The sequence below is a fragment of the Phocoena sinus genome, chromosome 2, assembly GCF_008692025.1.
Source record: "Phocoena sinus isolate mPhoSin1 chromosome 2, mPhoSin1.pri, whole genome shotgun sequence".
In the NCBI taxonomy this organism is placed as follows: Eukaryota; Metazoa; Chordata; class Mammalia; order Artiodactyla; family Phocoenidae; genus Phocoena; species Phocoena sinus.
Genome location: NC_045764.1, coordinates 140,787,991 through 140,805,454, shown reverse-complemented (window position 1 = coordinate 140,805,454; position 17,464 = coordinate 140,787,991). Strand labels below are relative to the sequence as shown.

At 47.0% G+C, this 17,464-nt stretch overlaps 2 protein-coding genes across 3 annotated transcripts in view; one reads left to right on the top strand and one right to left on the bottom strand.

Moving 5' to 3' along the window:
• The window catches only part of ESR2 (estrogen receptor 2), a 183,141-nt gene that overhangs the window by 49,706 nt on the left and 115,971 nt on the right, over window positions 1-17,464 (top strand). The window contains exon 9 of one of the 2 annotated variants that reach the window (XM_032621167.1): window positions 3,912-4,514. The exons of the other annotated variant lie outside the window; for it this stretch is intronic. Coding sequence (XP_032477058.1) covers window positions 3,912-4,019 — 108 coding nt within the window. The 3' untranslated portion in view covers window positions 4,020-4,514. Of the gene's footprint in view, window positions 1-3,911; window positions 4,515-17,464 lie in introns of those variants that run through there. 2 annotated transcript variants of the gene reach the window in all.
• The window catches only part of SYNE2 (spectrin repeat containing nuclear envelope protein 2), a 317,234-nt gene continuing 306,613 nt past the window's right edge, over window positions 6,844-17,464 (bottom strand). The window contains 10 exon segments of the mRNA XM_032621163.1: window positions 6,844-7,977; window positions 8,260-8,309; window positions 8,822-8,905; window positions 9,671-9,862; window positions 11,017-11,145; window positions 12,050-12,250; window positions 13,173-13,375; window positions 14,314-14,428; window positions 16,256-16,395; window positions 17,294-17,362. Of these exon segments, the coding sequence (XP_032477054.1) occupies window positions 7,755-7,977; window positions 8,260-8,309; window positions 8,822-8,905; window positions 9,671-9,862; window positions 11,017-11,145; window positions 12,050-12,250; window positions 13,173-13,375; window positions 14,314-14,428; window positions 16,256-16,395; window positions 17,294-17,362 (1,406 nt within the window). The 3' untranslated portion in view covers window positions 6,844-7,754.

Sequence of the window (17,464 nt, the reverse complement as noted above, 5' to 3'; positions counted from 1 at the left end):
CCCATTACTATGTAGTGAAGTTTTGCAGGTTGGAGTTTGACGCCAAGGTAGGCAACCGATTTGTCTCAGGTGTCCTGGCACCCGTCTGTGCTGCACCCTGTGTGTCACCCGCACGGTGCACGCTCTCGTGAAGACTCCTCCAGTGCCCACTGCCCATTTTCCACAGGCACTCCTGCATGCTTCTTGGGGCTGCTTGTTTCACTGCATTTGGATTTAGCCCATGAGGAGCACGTAACACTTTTGGTCATTTCTTCTTGGCTGTGGTCTCACCTAGGTGTGCTGAGGAAACCGGTCAGTCAGTCCAACCTGAGAGGCCGCCCTGGTGCAAGGCTGTCTCTTAGACTGGGGTCTGGGCCAAGCAGGCAGCTGAGATAATAAGGTCTGTAGTTTAAAGGTGTTCTTTGTTTTGAGTATTCTAGGGCCCTTTCCCCCTTTCAGATGAAGTGTGTGATCTCTGTTCCCAGCTGCTCCAAACGTGTCCTCTAAGGATGACAAAGTGCAAAGTCAGGCTGCTGTTTTTCTAGGTTTTGAGTAAACTCTCCATGTCCATTTTAAAGATTAGCCATTTCTCTTTAATAGTGCTTTCTTTAAAAAAAACAAAAAAACCATAGTGCTTTCTTTTAAACGTCTTCTTTTGGGGGAGGGTATCTCCCCACTCCCCAAATGGTCCATGGGCGACTTAAATTTCTCCCATAGCTAAGCACAGTCTTTTCAAGTTCAGTTTTTAAAAGGAATTAACTAGAGAGGATAGGACCTGACAACTGTAAACAAGAATTAAATTGAGTATTGGAAAAAAAATAACCCACCCAACTACATTTTATGTATCATGGAAAAGGAATGCTCAGCTTTGCCTTAGACTCATATGGTGAGATTCCTTTCCTACATTTTGGTTTGTAAGTGATCATTTAATACGACAAACTTAGCTGTGGGGGATGAGTGAGATTTGAGCTAAATTCCAAAAACATGAGTGCCTAATATGGGAATCATATAGACAAATTTTAATGATAATTAACATGGAATATTCTTAATACAGAAACCACTAGCACAGTGTTCACGCAGGTTCCTGGGAGAGCTGGCAGCTGCTGAAAAGGACCCACATGGGCCACCCCAGGAGAGCCGCACAGTGAGTTGCCCACGTTCCAACTGCATCTCCCTCCACCCCCACCGCATCCTGTCCTTGTGGCCTCAGGCCTGAGGGCTCAGGGTCACATGCTCAGGGTCACATGCTCAGGGTCCACCAGGACTAACTACAAAGGATTCAACCCTAAAATAATTTTTGAAGAGATTTATCTTCAAAAATTGTGGTGGGAGCAGCAGATTAAGTTGTCAGTTCAAGATCATTTCTGGAGGATCTTAACTATTAAAGACAAAACAATGCAAAATCAACAAAAGCTCTTCAGTGAGACAGTCTTTATCTGGATTAATTCCTCTGCTAACTCAGCTGGAAGACCAATTATTTTCAGTTTCATTAAAAAAATATCAGTTCCCAATTCTTGGCAGAGCTACGTTATATATTCATATCTATAGGCTATGTTGAAGCAATTCTAGAATGTTCTAGCATGTGAAAACCGAGTTTGGTTGTTACTTAAATCTGCTAAGAAACTTGCATATATTGATACCTTTTCAAATTCCAAGGTGAACCTTCAGTTTCTAGTCTATTTTGAAACGAAACATTTTTATTTAAGATTTGACACATTTCTTTAAACTGCTAAAAAATCTTAAAAAGACATAATAAAGGTTATATGAAGGAAATGATAAAAATACGTTGTTTAGTACCCAAAAATAGTATTTGCGGAACACTGACTGTGTGCCAGGCACAGTGCTCAGTGCCTCTATACATTCATATTTAATCCTCATACTAACTGCTGTTATCCCAGTTTTCCGGGTCTGGAACCTAGAGCCTAAGCAAACTTGCTCAAGGTCACACAAGGGAGTGAGTGACAGAGCTGAAAGTATCACGCGGTTTAAAAAAACTAAAGGAAGAATACTTTTAGACTGCAGAATCCATTCGTCAAATGCAGTCTGACATGCGCGGCTACTCTGGTTTAAATGGCTCCATTTCCAGAACACCCAGTAGAAGAGAGTTCAGTCCCATCTTTTGTACACGTGTAAATTAAAGCCTGGAGGGGTAAATGGACCTGCTGAAGGTCATAAAACTACTTAACGGCAAAACTGGGACCAGAATCCAGGTCTTCTGCCTGCCTGGCCAGCACTGCTCCTGCTACAGACTTGCTTCCGTACGAGTCTGCTGCTTGAGCTGAGTCTCGGTGCATAGAGAGACGGTTACGTTATGGTTGCCTTCTACTGTACCCTCTGCCTTCTCAGCTTAGATGGGGTCTGCGTGAACCTTTACAGAATAGCAGCCATGACAGGTGGGAAAAAAATAAGATGAATTATATCATTCCTACCCTCCCATCCTGGGCTCATAAGCTCGTGGGTGGCACTGCCGTCACCTCCTCCTGTCATCATTTTCCCCAGATGTGTTGCCGTGAAGTAGATTCGCTGGAAACTTACCCGTGTAAAATTCTCACACCTTTTAGGCACTGATGCTTCCCCGTGGAGTCTAGTCTACTGCAGTGCAAAACACATGCATTTATTCTTTACAGCTCTCCAAGTTGCTGGAACTTTGGCTCAAAGTGGTAGCTCAAAGATGTGCATTCTCTGCAGTGTTATTCTTATAACCCTTTTTGTTGCATTGGAGTCAAGGATCCTTTTTTTTTCTTGAATGCCGAGGGTCCTATTCACTTGTGGGGCCAGTCAGTGTTATGTGATGGTGGGCTTCCTTTAAGGGAAGGACAAAGCTCTGACGATATGCTAACCCAGACCAGTTCCTGTAACTCTACAATCTGTGCTGCTGTGTTTCTCTTTCTGTGCTGGGTGTCTAAGTGCCATGACTGTAGGTCCTGTAACGTTGTTATTCAGTGGTCCTGTGTACCTCAGAGCCCACTGGCTGGCTATAACTTGTCATTTTTTTCAGATGAATGCTCTGTACCATTAAGCAGGCTTTTAAATTTGGGCCTTTTGACAAATGAATGTCTGCTGTTGTGTGAAAGCAGATTTTGAAACCTGCTTTCCATTCCTCCAGGTACTACTTTTTCTTTGCTGTGTGCCTTTAATGTCTATGGAACTGTTGCAGAAAGAAGTTTAATGTGACATAAGCTAAATAAAGTGTTTTTTCATAATTTTGGCTTTAAAAATGTATTTGTTGGGAGTATAAGAACTTTCAGTAATTAGGCTAAGTAGTCAGTGTTCCCATTCTATTCTGAATTTTATTCTGTTTTAGGTTTGCAGAGCCCTTTAAGAATTTGATGAAAAGCACAGACACTCTTCCTGGACAAAGGTACATAAACAGAATGCTTACATACAATTTCAAGAGTTAAGAGTCTCTGACTTAAACTGCTGAAGACTTTTTAAACAGCAGCAATTTAATCTTTAGTCAGCTAATCTCACACCTGTGATTTATGACCAAAGGCATTGTGTGCTCAAGTAAAATGCAGCTCACAAATATGAAAATTCTGATATGCAATGCATCAGTTGGGGGAGTAATTTTCTGTAATTACCTCATTTGAGTCAATTAGTATTATACCCCACGAGGGATGGAGAGAAAAGTAATTCCTTCATACTGACGCTAACTTAGTGTCAAGGGTCATTTGAAAATTTCTCTCGCACGTGGGGAATGGAAGATGTAAAATCTCTTGAAGGTGTAAAACACAGATTATTTCATAACAAGAGCTGGGGAACACACTGAGCTGTGGGTGAAGGAAGGCTTCCCTGGGGTAGAAGCCTGGAGTACAGACTCAAGACTCAAAGGCCTCTATCCTGAGAGTTGGTGTGCATCATTAGACTTGAAAATGCAAATGACACTCTCCTTTCTCCGCAGCTTGGACTTGCCCCAGAGTCCCTCCTTACAGGCAGAAAAGGTCTCTAGAGTAGTCACCTCCTTTGGGCTGGAAAGAAGGGAAGGAGGTAGAGATATTCTGCCTTTTGCCTCTGGAGAACCTGGAGCGAGGACCTTCTAACCAACTCAATGGCTTAAAGAAAAAGTTTGGGTAATATTTTCATTTAAATTTCCCTCTACGGTTATTGTAATCCATGAAAAGAGATGGATTATTTTAGAGTTAAAAGAGACTTTGAGGTTGCATGGTAAAGCAGTACCTTTGTGTCCGTATCACTTCTAACAATTTGGTAAAAGACAGTTCTCTTCAGCTGGTCCCTTTACATAAAGCTACTGGTGAACTGCACACGTTCTGGGGTGTCTAACCCACAGAAGGGCCACCAGTGCTGAAATCTGGCCTTCATCTACTGACAAGCTTCCTTGGCTTCCCCAAGGTTTGCACTTTGCAGAGAAGAAGAGAGGGACCGAGATTGCTTCGAGTCCATGGTGTCTCCCGGGTGTCAAGAGATGCAGGTTAAGAGCAGGTAACTGAGGAACTGGGTCAGTAACAACTTTTTTTTTTTCATATTCTTTTCCATTATGTTTTTTTTTCTGGCTTTATTTTTAATTTTATTTTATTTTAAATTTATTTTATTTACTTATTTTTGGCTGTGTTGGGTCTTCATTGCTGTGCGTGGGCTTTCTCTAGTTGCAGCAAGTAGGGGCTACTCTTCGTTGCAGTGCGTGGGCTTTATTTTGGTGGCTTGTCTTATTGCAGAGCACAGGCTCCAGGCGTGCGGGCTTCAGTAGTTGTGGCACGTGGGCTCAGTAGTTGTGGCTCTTGGGCTCTAGAGTGCAGGCTCAGTAGGTGTGGCACACGGGCTTAGTTGCTCCGTGGCATGTGGGATCTTCCCAGACCAGGGCTTGAACCCGTGTCCCCTGCATTGGCAGGCGGATTCGTAACCACTGCGCCACCAGGGAAGCCCCTCCATTATGGTTTATCACAGGATATTGAATATAGTTCCCTGTGCTATACAGTAGGACGTTGTTGTTTATCCATTCTCTGTATAAAAACTTACACGTGTGAACTCGTCTCCCACTCCATCCCCCCTGGCAACCACATCTGTTCTCTACGTCCGTGATTCTGTTTCTGTTTCATAGATAGGTTCATTTGTGTCACATTTTTCAAAAAATATTTATTTGGCTGCGCTGGGTCTTAGTTGTGGCACACAAGATCTTTAGTTGAGGCATGCAGGATTTTTAGTGGTGGCATGTGGGATCTTTAGTTACGGCATGCGGGCTCTTAGTTGCGGCATGTGGGAGCTAGTTCCCTGATCAGGGATTGAACCCGGGCCCCCTGCATTAGGAGCACATAGTCTTAACCACTGGACCACTAGGGAAGTCCCTATGTCATATTTAGATTCCACATATAAGCGATATATGGTATTTGTCTTTCTCTTTCTGATTTACTACTTCATTTATTGTGATAATCTCTAGTTGCATCCATGTTGCTGCAAATGGCATATTTCATTCTTTTTTATGGCTGAGTAGTATTCTATTGTATATATGTACCACATCTTCTTTATCCATTCATCTGTCAGTGGACATTTAGGTTGTTTCCATATCTTGGTTGTTGTGAAGAGTGCTGCTATGAACATAGGGGTGCATGTATCTTTTTGAATTATAGTCTCCTCTGGATATATGCCCAGGAGTGGGATTGCGGGGTCATATGGCAACTCTATTTTTAGTTTTCTGAGGAACCTCCATACTGTTTTCCACAGTAGCTGCACCAACTTACATTCCCACTGACAGTGTAAGAGGGTTCGCTTTTCTCCACACCCTCTCCAACATTTGTTATTTGTAGACTTTTTAATGATGGCCATTCCGACTAGTGTGAGGTGGTAGCTCACTGTCGTTTTGATTTGCATTTCTCTAATAATTAGCGATGTTGAGCACCTTTTCATGTCGGCCATCTGTATTTCTTGGCCATCTGTATTTCTTCTTTGGAGAAATGTCTATTTAGGTCTTTTGCCCATTTTCTGATTGGGTTGTTTGTTTTTTGCTGTTGAGCTGTATGAGCTGTTGTATATTTGGAAATTAAGCCCTTGTCGGTCTCATCGTTTGCAAATATTTTCTCCCATTCATAGGTTGTCTTTTCGTTTTGTTTATGGTTCCCTTTGCTGTGCAAAAGCCTGTAAGTTTGACTAGGTCCCATTTGTTTTTACTTCTATTGCCTTGGGAGACTGACGTAAGAAAACACTGGTAAGATTTATGCCAGAGACTGTTTTGCCTATGATCGCTTCTAGGAGTTTCGTGGTGTCCTGTCTTATGTTTAAGTCTTTAAGCCATTTTGAGTTTATTTTTGTGCATGGTAAGAAGGTGTGTTCTAACTTCATTGATTTACATGTGGCTGTCTAGCTTTCCCAGCACCACTCGCTGAAGAGGAGACTGTCTTTTTCCCATTACATATTCTTGCCTCCTTTGTTGAAGATTAATTGACCGTAGGTGTGTGGGTTTATTTCTGGGCTCTCAATTCTGTTCCATTTGGATCAGTAACTTCTAATCACATTCTTTGTTTGGGTGGGAAATAGTGGTGCTGGAAATGGAAAGCAGATGGCTTTGTCTGTAACGTTTGTTAAACACTATGTGTTAATTCACCCCGGAGGGAGCTGGGAATACAAAAATCTGGGTGAAATGATCCTTTCACGTCCACCTTCCACACTGTGCTGCCCGCATCGCCCCCTATAGCATTGGAGGCTCACTGCATGGGGTAATCACCTCCTATACAGGTGTGGGTTTCTAGATCTCATAAGTTATTCTGTACAAAGATAAATAAGTAGAATATAAAGCTTAGCTCAAAATCTGTAAAACCCGTAAATCCCCTCAGATATTTAAAAAATAATATTTGCTCTATGGAAGATTACACATAACGTTTAACTGCTTTGTAATATAATCTAGTAAGACAAAAGTATGGCTTTTTTGTTTTCTTTTAATGAGAAACATCTGAGTTGTACATACCACAAACAGCTTCAAGTCTCTGGACCAACCCCCCACCCACCCGTGGCCAAACAGTTAAACAAAACCTGAAGCACCACTTTAAATGTGAAAAGTCTTATAAAATTAACTTACAAAAATGTCCCTATCAAGTCTGTAGTTTGTTTGGCATTTACTGTACATTAGTCAAAAAGCTCAAGCTAAAATCTGATTTTTTTAAAAAAATCAAAGTTTACATTATTCATACAGATCCTGCATTGTTAAAAAATATGCACAAATAACCACATCCATGCAATATAATTTCTTTAAAAATTTAAAGCAATATAAAAGAGCAGACCTAAGTACTGAGCAGAACATTTTGGTTTTATAACCTGTAGCTCCAAGGTTGCTGCTGATTGAAGTAAAATTAACGCTAAATATTTTAAATATGATTGTTTCAATCAATCAGCCAAGGGTGCATGTGAGTTTCTGAACCATTTCTGAGGCGGAATCTGCTTGCTTGTTTCTGTAATATGTATTATGTGATGAACACTGCTGTTCACTGACCATATTGACTACGTTTTAATAATGTGGTTTGACAAATCAGAATTCACAAAGTGCTTGGCTCTTCAGGAAACTGCGGTTTCCAGAGATCCCGAAACCAGTCAACTAAGTTTTGCCAAACTGCCCGGGGTGATGGCCGCCCAGGTTCCCTGCCCTGGGGGAAGATCATTTGAAAGCTGCCCTGGGTCCTGAGAGAGCTCTCTCTGGTCACGCCCAGAGGGAGGTGTCCGCAGCAGGTGGTCCCTGGACCAATGCTCAGAGTCCCCCACGGATTGGTCTGGGGCTGTGAGCCCGGCACTGCGCAAAGAGGCTGGTGGGTGTGGTGCTGCGGCCCGGCCGGCCTCTAGGTGGGGGGTGGCCCATTGGTGTACCTCAGCATGGGGTAAAAGGACCTGGCAAAGTTGTTGGCCTGAGTGCAGCTGTAGTCCTCTTCGGAGGAGGGCAGCAGGCAGGCCAGGAGCAGCAGCAGCAGCAGCAGCAGCTGGAGGGGCAGCGCCGCCCTGATCACCCGCCAGAGGAAGGAGCGCTGGGGCCGCGAGCTTTCAGGGCCAGCGGGGCTGGGCACCCTGGCAACAGAGGAGGTCAAGAGCTGATCGGGAGGTTCCGGAGGCAAACCCCACTCCTGTGACCTGACCCCCCTGCTTGCGTAAAGACAATCATCAGGACCTGAGATTAAAATGGGGCCCACGGCTGGGATTCAGCTTTGGAAGGGAAGCCCAGCCCCTTCCAAATGGAAGAAAACAAGAAAACCAATTTTTCCAAAGACCTTAAGAGTGGCATTGGCGAGCCTGCTGAGGGGAGAGGAGTGTGGGACAGGGAACCCATTGCTGGTGTTGTAATGCTGTTACCTGCTGGCTGTCTTGTCCTTGTCTTTTGTAGTTATCTCTGCTCTGAACTGCTAGATAAAAATAATCCAATTAGTAAACTGAAGACAGTTTAGTCCTGTCAATGATAAAACGTTCCTCCTTCTTAAATTATACATCTTTCTTAGGTTGTCTTCCTGCCAAGCTTTTGAGCCTAGAGTAATACATTTGAGATTACACTCTCTGAAGTAAGAAATAATTCAGTTAAACTAGGGAGAGTTTCACGTTCCAGCCTGTTGACCTGTTGCCACGGAGAGATCAGGAAGCCCCTTCAGCAATGCCAGGAGGGCTCCCAGCTTCCACAGCCAGCACAATCCCACCAGGGAAGAGTACTGAGCACAAGACAGCCTTTCCATTAGGTCTTTAAAAGTTTTGTTTTTTTTTTTTTTTAATCTTTGGAGTAAGCCGCTCTACTGACCAGCAGGTTGAAGCAGAAATCTGTGCTATCATGAAATACTGGATGGGGCCTTGGAGGCCCAAGTCCCTGTCATCTCAATAACTTTCAAGAATAACCAGTGTCGTTTGCCTGGCAGAAGGGGGCTCTCACCTTGGCTTGGGGAGCTGGCACAGGTGCTGCTAGAGGCTCTCCGGGGTCTGCTTCATCCAAGCTGGGCAGAGGTGCGTCTGGGTTCTGAAATCCACACCCCAAGAGTTCAGTTCGGGGAAACAGAAGGCTCTGAATAGTCTCAAGAGCACAAAAACATGGTTCCTGCAGGTTCTTCGTTGCACCGCTCATCCCTGCCCCACTGTGATCCTGCTAAAAGGAGGGGCTCTTCTGGTGCGCTCACTCCCCCCTCTAACAGGGCCTTACTCAGATGACAGGGGATGGAAACAAGGTGAGGCCAGCCACGTGCATTAAAAACCCAGAGCACACATGAGGAGGGGGACAGAAACAGCCGGACAGTGAGCTCGCGGTGGGTGATGTAATCACGTGGCCACATAGTCTGGGCTGCACGGAAGGAAAGATATATACTCTGGGATGGAGGGGAGGGGCTGCCCTATGTCTGGCGAGTCCGTTTGTTCTGAGCTGGATCACATTTTAAGAGAAGAAGGTACACAAATGAGGGAGTGGTCAGAGGAGAGTGACCAGGACAGGAAGAGGACCGGAAACCATCACGTGAGAACAGTGAAGGTGTGAAGGCAGAAACGACGGAGGGACCCGGCTTGTCTTCCGTACCCCCAGCCACACTGACGGGTTCCGTTGCCGCCTCCCTCTCACAAATGACGAAGCGGCTTTGAAGAGCTTTCGTAACTTGTTAGGGCCACACAGCACAAAGGGGCATGGCTCCTCTGTGACCGCTGCTACGTGCTTGTGACCGCCCTCCCCAAGCAGGGCTGCCACACTGCTTTCCCATTCGCACACATTTTTATGTTTAGAAGCTACAAGGGGACCCACCTGGCTTTGCTGCAAGGACACTAAGTCTTGGGACACTTGCTCAAGCAGCTGTTTGAGTTTCTTCTCAATAACGTGGACTTTCTCTTCAGCCTCAATGTAGTCTCCTCTGTGCCCCTTGAGAAGCAGGCTGCTGGCAATCTCTTGTAAGGCGTTCACTTGAGGTTGACGCTCCACTAGCTCCTTTTCCAGTTGCTAAAAATAAAAACGTGTGTCAAACAGTTGCTTATCGAAAGGGAAGCTGGTGTGGCCGGAAGAAGCTTTCTCCGTGCCAGGGAAGTTCCAGGATGAGTGGTGGCTGGTACCCAACTCAGCACCACCTTCTTCTACCTGCCTGCCTGTCCTCAAGCCCGGCATCACTTAGATAGCAAGTTGGTTACACTCTACCCCTATTTTTAATCTTATTTTATTCCTTCTCATTCTAAAGACAATAGTGATGCCGGAGAAGTTAGAGGAAAGGAGTGAGGGGGGTGGTGTGGGAAGGCTAGGCCCTCATCGGCGACGGCAGGAAGTTGAGGGAAAGTCTAAAGGGGACAAATTGAGAAAGCGCAGCTTACGCGCACCATTGAGAAGGGTAAGGGATCAAGTGAATCTGCTCGTGCGGTCTTGCTTGATGTCTAACGTGGTAGCCGCTGGACAACGTGTGGCTGCTGAACGTGATTAAAAGCTGTTTTAGTCACAGCAGCCACATGTCAAGTGCTTGGGTGCTACCATGGCTAGGAGCTGTTACACTGGACAGTGCAGCTACGGAACATTTCCATCACTGCAGAAAGCTCTATTAGAGCTGCTCTGGACACGGGGGCTTTACGAAGATTTTAGACCAAAAACATATTTTTTAAGCAATGACCAGTGTTTTGATTAAATTAATGTTTAAAACTAAACCACATACAAATATATGGATAAAAATGTCACCTTGAGTGCAAGTGAGAATATATGGGTCTCACCTTGGCTTGCTGGTGAAATAAATATATGAAAACACAGCTACCCTCCCAGAAGAAAGACTGTGTATGTGGCTATGGAAAACTCATACAGCTCGAACACCGTGTTTCCTCCCAAATGAGCTGTATTCACAAGGGAAAAATACTTCAAAGGGCCTTCAGTTTCTCAGGATCCTGCCAACCACCTCCATCACCGGTTCCTGAGAGTCTTGAAGACTTCCTGCTCTGGGCCACGACTTTTCGTCCCTGCACTCACCCCGCTTCGGAACAGCGCAGGGATGCTCGGTAGACACCAACCAGAACACGAGGGCAGAACACCATGTGGGCGTTGTTTCCAGAAACGCCAGGCGAGGCCACCTAAGCACTGACCTTCTGAAGAGGCCAGTGGTAGTGCAGGGCCCCTAGACTTACCAGGAGCTCCTCCCGACATGCCAGGAGGGGCCGGGGGTCTGCCTCTGGGTCAGTGACACGAGCCTCCTGCCTCCGGCTCTCGGCGCTCGCTAACCACAGCAGCAGGCTTTGACTCAGCTGGTGAAAGTCCTAAAAAACAGCAGACGTCAGAGCATGTCCCTTTCTTAGACTGTGAAGGCAGGTGTGCTGGGAAGCAGCGTGCCACTGCTAATCCATCATCGTCATTTGCTCTGCTGGTCCTTATCCAGTGAATACAAGGGCCAGATTTAAACTAAACGCCAGGGCCCCCAAATGAGGGGAAGCAGGGCAGGAGAGCACTCAGCCCTGTCCCAGGAGGCACACTGAATTCTGCCACGTTAAAAGTGCTGGCAGAAAGGTGGGGCTTCGGAACACCCCACCTGATATTACTAGGAAGAGCACACAAATTATTCAACACATCTGCTGGATTCGCTGGTGCGCGCCTGTTTCCTAGGATGGGGTCAGAGCTCACCTGTTGGGCATTTACTGTGTGGCCGGTGCTGGGTCAAGGTTATATGCATCTAGTCCTAAAAAGAACCCTGTGAGGTAGGCCCTGGAATTGTTCCCATTTTCCAGATGAGAAAACTGAGGTCTAGAAGGTGCAGTGTTTTCCCCACAGTCACACGGCTACTAAAACTACAGAGCGGGGTTAAACTGCTCCTTGTTCTAGGGCCAGGTCTCTTAACACTCTGCTATCCAGTGTTCCTGGCAAAAGGACAGACACAGGGCAATGTTGGTGTGACACTTCCAACCTACTGGAACGCTTGCTGGAACCCTTACAGTACGGGTGGGTCTGGGCAACACAGTGGGAAATGCAGGGCAAGCGTCGGGTCTCTGAGGCAGCAGGTAGGCCGCTTTGGAAACAAATGGTAAAGCGCGTGCTTCCTAACACAAACCATATTTGGCTGCGTGAAAGCAGCCTGAAGATGATAAACATATCTCTTCTCCCACCCACGTGGGCCTGGCTGTGCTCGGGACTGGACCTTGGGCACCGGCTGGTGCTGAGTCGCCGTACCTGGCACTGCATGAGCGACAGCCGTAAGCCCTCTCTCCAGCTCTCCACCGCACCCTGGGCCGCGTCCCAGCGCAGCCGCAGCTGGCCGACTCTATCTTGGAGCTCTTCGGAGTCGGTGCTCTCAGTTTGCAGAAATTCCTTGCTGCTCACGTTGACAGAAACCACTAAGGCCTTGTAGGTGTCAAAGGCTCTTAGTATCTCCTACCGCAGAGGGAAAAGACTGGGTCAGGCACTCTAAACAGTGACGTGGGGTTCATTTTGAACTTCAGTGGGGAACGGATCTTCCAAACACTTCTCTAAGCCGTGGACCGGCATACAAGAGCAACGTCGCCTGTCACTGGCGCTGCCTTACGAGGTCACGACTTGGCTGGCCAGATGACTGGGCTGGGAGACGAGGCCCGTCTCCCAGTGGACCAACTACACCGCAGGCATGAATAGACCCTGCTGGCCTCTGTCTGGCTTAATAACATTTCTGGGTCAGATTAAAAGTCTTCTACATAAAGCACACATAGTTATCCTGCATTCGCCCCGGAGTATTGCAGAAGTGTTATTCCGTAGGATGAGTGGTAACCCCTGATGTGTCAGTGCACAAAGTAAACCAATAGTACGAATGTGAAGACTGCCTGGATACCCCAAAGCTCCTATCCTGGGTCTTCTTGGGAGCCCAGGCTCATGTTCAGAGCACCCCCAAAGTGCAGGGCTCAAACTGCCCCTCCCCTGCTCCCTGGCTGTGTGGGTGACAGCTCCCAACTGCGTAGCAGAGTAACCGCTCAGGCCGCAGAATCGGTCGGTAGGTGCGCTGTCCTCCTCCTCACCCTCCGCACGCCACCCCCCGTCTTGCCTGCGTACAGTTTGGAAGGGTGTTTTTAGGCTGCCTGTCCATGGCCACGGCGTGGGGGGGGATCCCACAAGAGTCCAGGGATCCCTCAGCAGTCAGATGGGAGCCACACCTCCCCAGCACTGCTCTGGGCTTTGGGATCATCTGGAGATGCTTCTCTGAATGAAAATACAAATCTTCACCTGTGTCCTTGCTAGTTGCAGAAAGGAAGTGCGAGAGGCTGCTAACCACACAGCGTGTGCATATGCGTTCTGAAGTCCTCTTCCCCTCCATGCCCTCACTCACCTTCAGCCTCTTCACTCGGAGTTCCATTTCCTGCATACCAGAGGGAGGCTTTGCCAGCTTTAACGTTTCTAGCTCTGCTTCAGTTTTTTCCAGCCACGTGGTGATGTCGCTGATATCAGAGTTCAGCTGCTGCAAGTTTTGTTTTATTCTGAGTTTACTGTGAAGTTCTTGCGCTTGGATCAACTCCCATCTATCAAAGGCACCTGGAATAAAAAGCCGCCAATAAAAAGAAGCAATAATGCAAACATTTCTCCGCTTCCAACTAATTCAGCGTCACAGTGATAAAATCTGCAGGGCATGCTCCTTGCAGGAGCCTTGGGGTTTGGGGGTTATCACTTCCCCCAAGTGTGGAACAGCATGTTTCCCTCGCTCTGGTTCAAGCCCTGTGCTGCTGCACTCCCACACAGGCCAGGACGAAGTAGGGAGCTGCTAGGAGGCCCAACACGTTGCCAAGATGCACTGTGGTCCCAGGTTCCGCACTCCAGTTCATGCTGTATTTAAGGCACTCTCGGGCTTCCCTGGTGGCGCAGTGGTTGGGAGTCCGCCTGCCGATGCAGGGGACACGGGTTCGTGCCCCGGTCCAGGAAGATCCCGCATGCCGTGGAGCGGCTGGGCCCGTGAGCCATGGCCGCTGGGCCTGCGCATCCGGAGCCCGTGCTCCGCAACGGGAGAGGCCACAACGGTGAGAGGCCCGCATACCGCAAAGAAAAAGAAAAAAAAAAGGCACTCTCCCCTCTGTCCATGAATGATCAGGCTGATGCTATGAACTTGACTTTAGGCTCAGCTGAGTCATGACTTCTCTGGCCTCTCGAGGAGACACCCGACACAGCTCTTTGATCATCATCTTCGTGTCTGATCTTCACATACAAGTGAAGTCATGCAGGTAAAAACAGACCCTTTATCATGAGGCTCATTTTGTCAATATTTAGAGAATAAACAACAAACGGGAATTTGTTCATAAATACAAGTCAGCTGATTCTAAAATAACATTGGCTGCTATAGGCCAAGTTCAGCAGTTTTGGTGAATTATGTAGTTGGTCAATTCCTCATCAGTGTTCTGTTGAGCACTGCCTTAAAGTAAATGTCCAATTAACCCAAAACACAGTCTCTACCTCATAACAACGGCCCAATTTAACTGTACCTGACTGCTGCCCGGTGAGAGCAGCCAGGCCCTCGTCTTCCTGCTGTGGGCCGCCAGTCAGGACTCTGGGATCTTCTTTGCCACCTTCAGTCCCTGGAGACAACAGCAGCTTTACCTAGAATGAGACAATGTTTATGTTACCATCTATACATTTTAAAGGCGTCTGAAGAATGTCTTGGTTCATATTAACAGGTAAGAAATGAAGATATAGGAGCCCTTTCTTTTGAAGGGTAACTTGCTGGTAATACAGAGGCACTTTAGTGTATGGGTAGCATTTATAAGCAGCAGAGCTGATGGCAGAAATAAAGCTTCCGCAAAGGCACAGGGGGAGGGGTAAGCAGGTAAGATGTCAATATTGGGAATAAAACGGCCTGATTTAATTTGAGGCTTCCTAACACTCCTCAATCCAACCATGCAAAAAGGCTTAAAAACAATCGTTGAGCTTACCAGACTGTTACTGTGTTAGCACTTTTACCTTTGCACCGTATTTTTCAAAATTTTAGTTGTCCCTCCCAGTCACTCCGTAGAGCTGGTTGGCATTATTATCACTGGGAATCGGAAACAGAGCACAAACCTGCCTCCTAGGGTCATTCATTACCAAGCATTTATCTTTCACTGTACATATTGACTGTTGTGTTATCACAGAGCTGCCTGGGCTGTTATCTCAGGACTTTCCAAAAATAAATGTATCTTTTTTTTAGAAAACTCGTGTTTTTGGGATTGTGTCCATATGGCCTATTTGTGTGGAATGAAAAGAAAAAACCCAAAATCCTTCAGATTGGAGGTTGCAGACACACAGACACAAAGGGCTGAGCTTTTGAAGGTGGCCAGGCAAGGAACACAAGCATAGTTACCGGAAGAGGCCAAACCACATGGTCCTGGATGCAAAGCAAAGGTGAGGTGCTGGGGGGCTCTCTCTCCGGGACTGTTAGGTCTTATTCGGCACCACAGAGGGACAGATTAAAAATGATAACTGCTTGCTAAGAGGAAGAGTTTCCACGTTGGGCACGGGCAACACATTATCAAATGATTGGGGTCTGACCGTGTTTAGGCAGAACCTTCTCCAACTGTCTAGCAACATCCACTCCTCCACACAGAGGGCACTCTGACAACGGATCTAGTGATGTTCACATCACTTCCGGTTTCTCTAAGAGATGACACTAAAAATGTGTGAGACGTCTTAATTTCAACTTGCTCGTCACTAATTCTCTGTACTGAGAATGATCTGGGGCCAACGTTAAGTCCTCCGCAGGCTGGCCCGCAACAGCTGCGTAACCAGAGCGTGGCAAGGGCTCATGTTGCCTGAGGAAAGTGCAACTAAGAGGGAACGGTCACTGGTTTAACAACAACGACAAACCATATACAGCAGTGATAACAACAATAATGGTGACCACTTCGAGGGCCTTCTTTATACCTTCATACACATTAATGCTAACAACAATTATGTAAGGTAGGTGTATCCTCAGGTGAGGAAGGCTTACAGAGGCAAGGTCAAGTGTTTATGGTCCTAGAGCCATTTACTGGTAGGGCAGGGAATCAAACCCAGGTCTACCACTGCACACTGTCAAACCTTTCTGAACAGGAAGTCACAGTTTTCTGAATACGATGCGTAGGCAAGGTAAACATCAAAGGTTTGGGAGCGCAGGAGTGGCTCAGGAAGGCCAGCACTGTGTTCCTCCGCTGTTTGCACGATGACTGACTCAACAGTAATAATCCCTGTCATAGTGCATCAACACTCAAAGACGGCGTTTGGCCAGATGGCTATCTCTAAGTCCAGTCTGTTATGCCAGAGTTCTCATGAAGTACGTCACCACGGGAAAACCAACCCAAAATACGCCTGGGGAGTGAGCACACACAGCATACACCCAAAGCTCTCTCCCTTTAAATGTTTTAACTATTACTCATGCACTTGGGTTGTGCTCTCAGTGGGGTCAAGACTTACGTAGGCTGGTTTATAAGGGGTGCTGGAATCGGAGGGGATGGGTTGGACATTCCTGTCACCTCCCATTTGTTTGTAGCGACGCTTGCGGCAGGGAGGGCTGTCAGGAACATGCCACGAGTGGCCTTCAGAAATGGATTTACCTGAAACAGAAAAATAGCAAGTGACAGTCCATTCCCTCCAGCCAAAGCATTCATATTTAGTTACACAGAAAAGGTCACGGGTAACATGGCATCAGGTTATAGTATAACATGAGTTCTGCAGCTTTCCTTGCAAAGCATGCATGTTTGCAAAATGTCAGTATGTCCCCGAAGGGAATGAAATGAGACTCATGCAACTGAGCGGCACTGGGCCTGCACTAGATGGGTTCACAATGGAGCACAACAAACACGTGACCTGCTACGGGATGAGTGGCCTTTTGGAGCCGGGGCTCTAGCCGGGTTTGGGGGCCAAGAGGACTGAAGGCCTCTTAGGAGTGAGGGAAGAGTGAACATCAGGATGGACTAGGGGACCGAAGGGCCACTCGTGGCTCTCCCCGACCACTGCAGGTGGGGATGGGGCAGGGAATGAAGATCAGAGCTGCACGTCAAGGAGAGGGAGGTGTCTTCTCCTGTGGCAAAGGCAACAGTACCCTCACCACCCCCCCCACATTCCCACCCTCTCCTCAGGAAATCACCGTAAGCAGGGTAGTAGTTCTAAACCAAGCCACCATGAAGAAAGCTTGGCCCATGCCAAAGGGCTTCAGTGAGATGGAGAGTAAAATGAAAATTTTAAAAGGCACCTGAAAAACTCCCTTCTGCACAGGCCTGAAGGGGAGGAGAGGGATGGCGTGGAGACTGCTCTGGCCTGGGAGGGTTTTGTATGGAGCACGAAGGAAGCTATGTGTGAGTACGGCAGTGCAAATACACCATGACACAAGGACCGAGGCGCATGGTGTCCACAGAAGGCAGAGGTCAGACATGACACGGGAGCGAGGTTTAGGATGCAATGTGCACCACAGGACGCTGCCATGTTGGGACGCATGCACGGGCAGGGGCCTACCAGAAGACGCTTTCAAAGTTTTTGTGGTCATTTTAAGATATGCCTCAGGATTTTCAGGGATTTCTACATCTGAAAAAGAACAATGTCATTTTCCTCACTGCAGGCGTCTGTAGATGAATGCCCAAGTATTAAGTTAAAACAGTAGAAACATTGTCACCTGGGAGGAGAAAA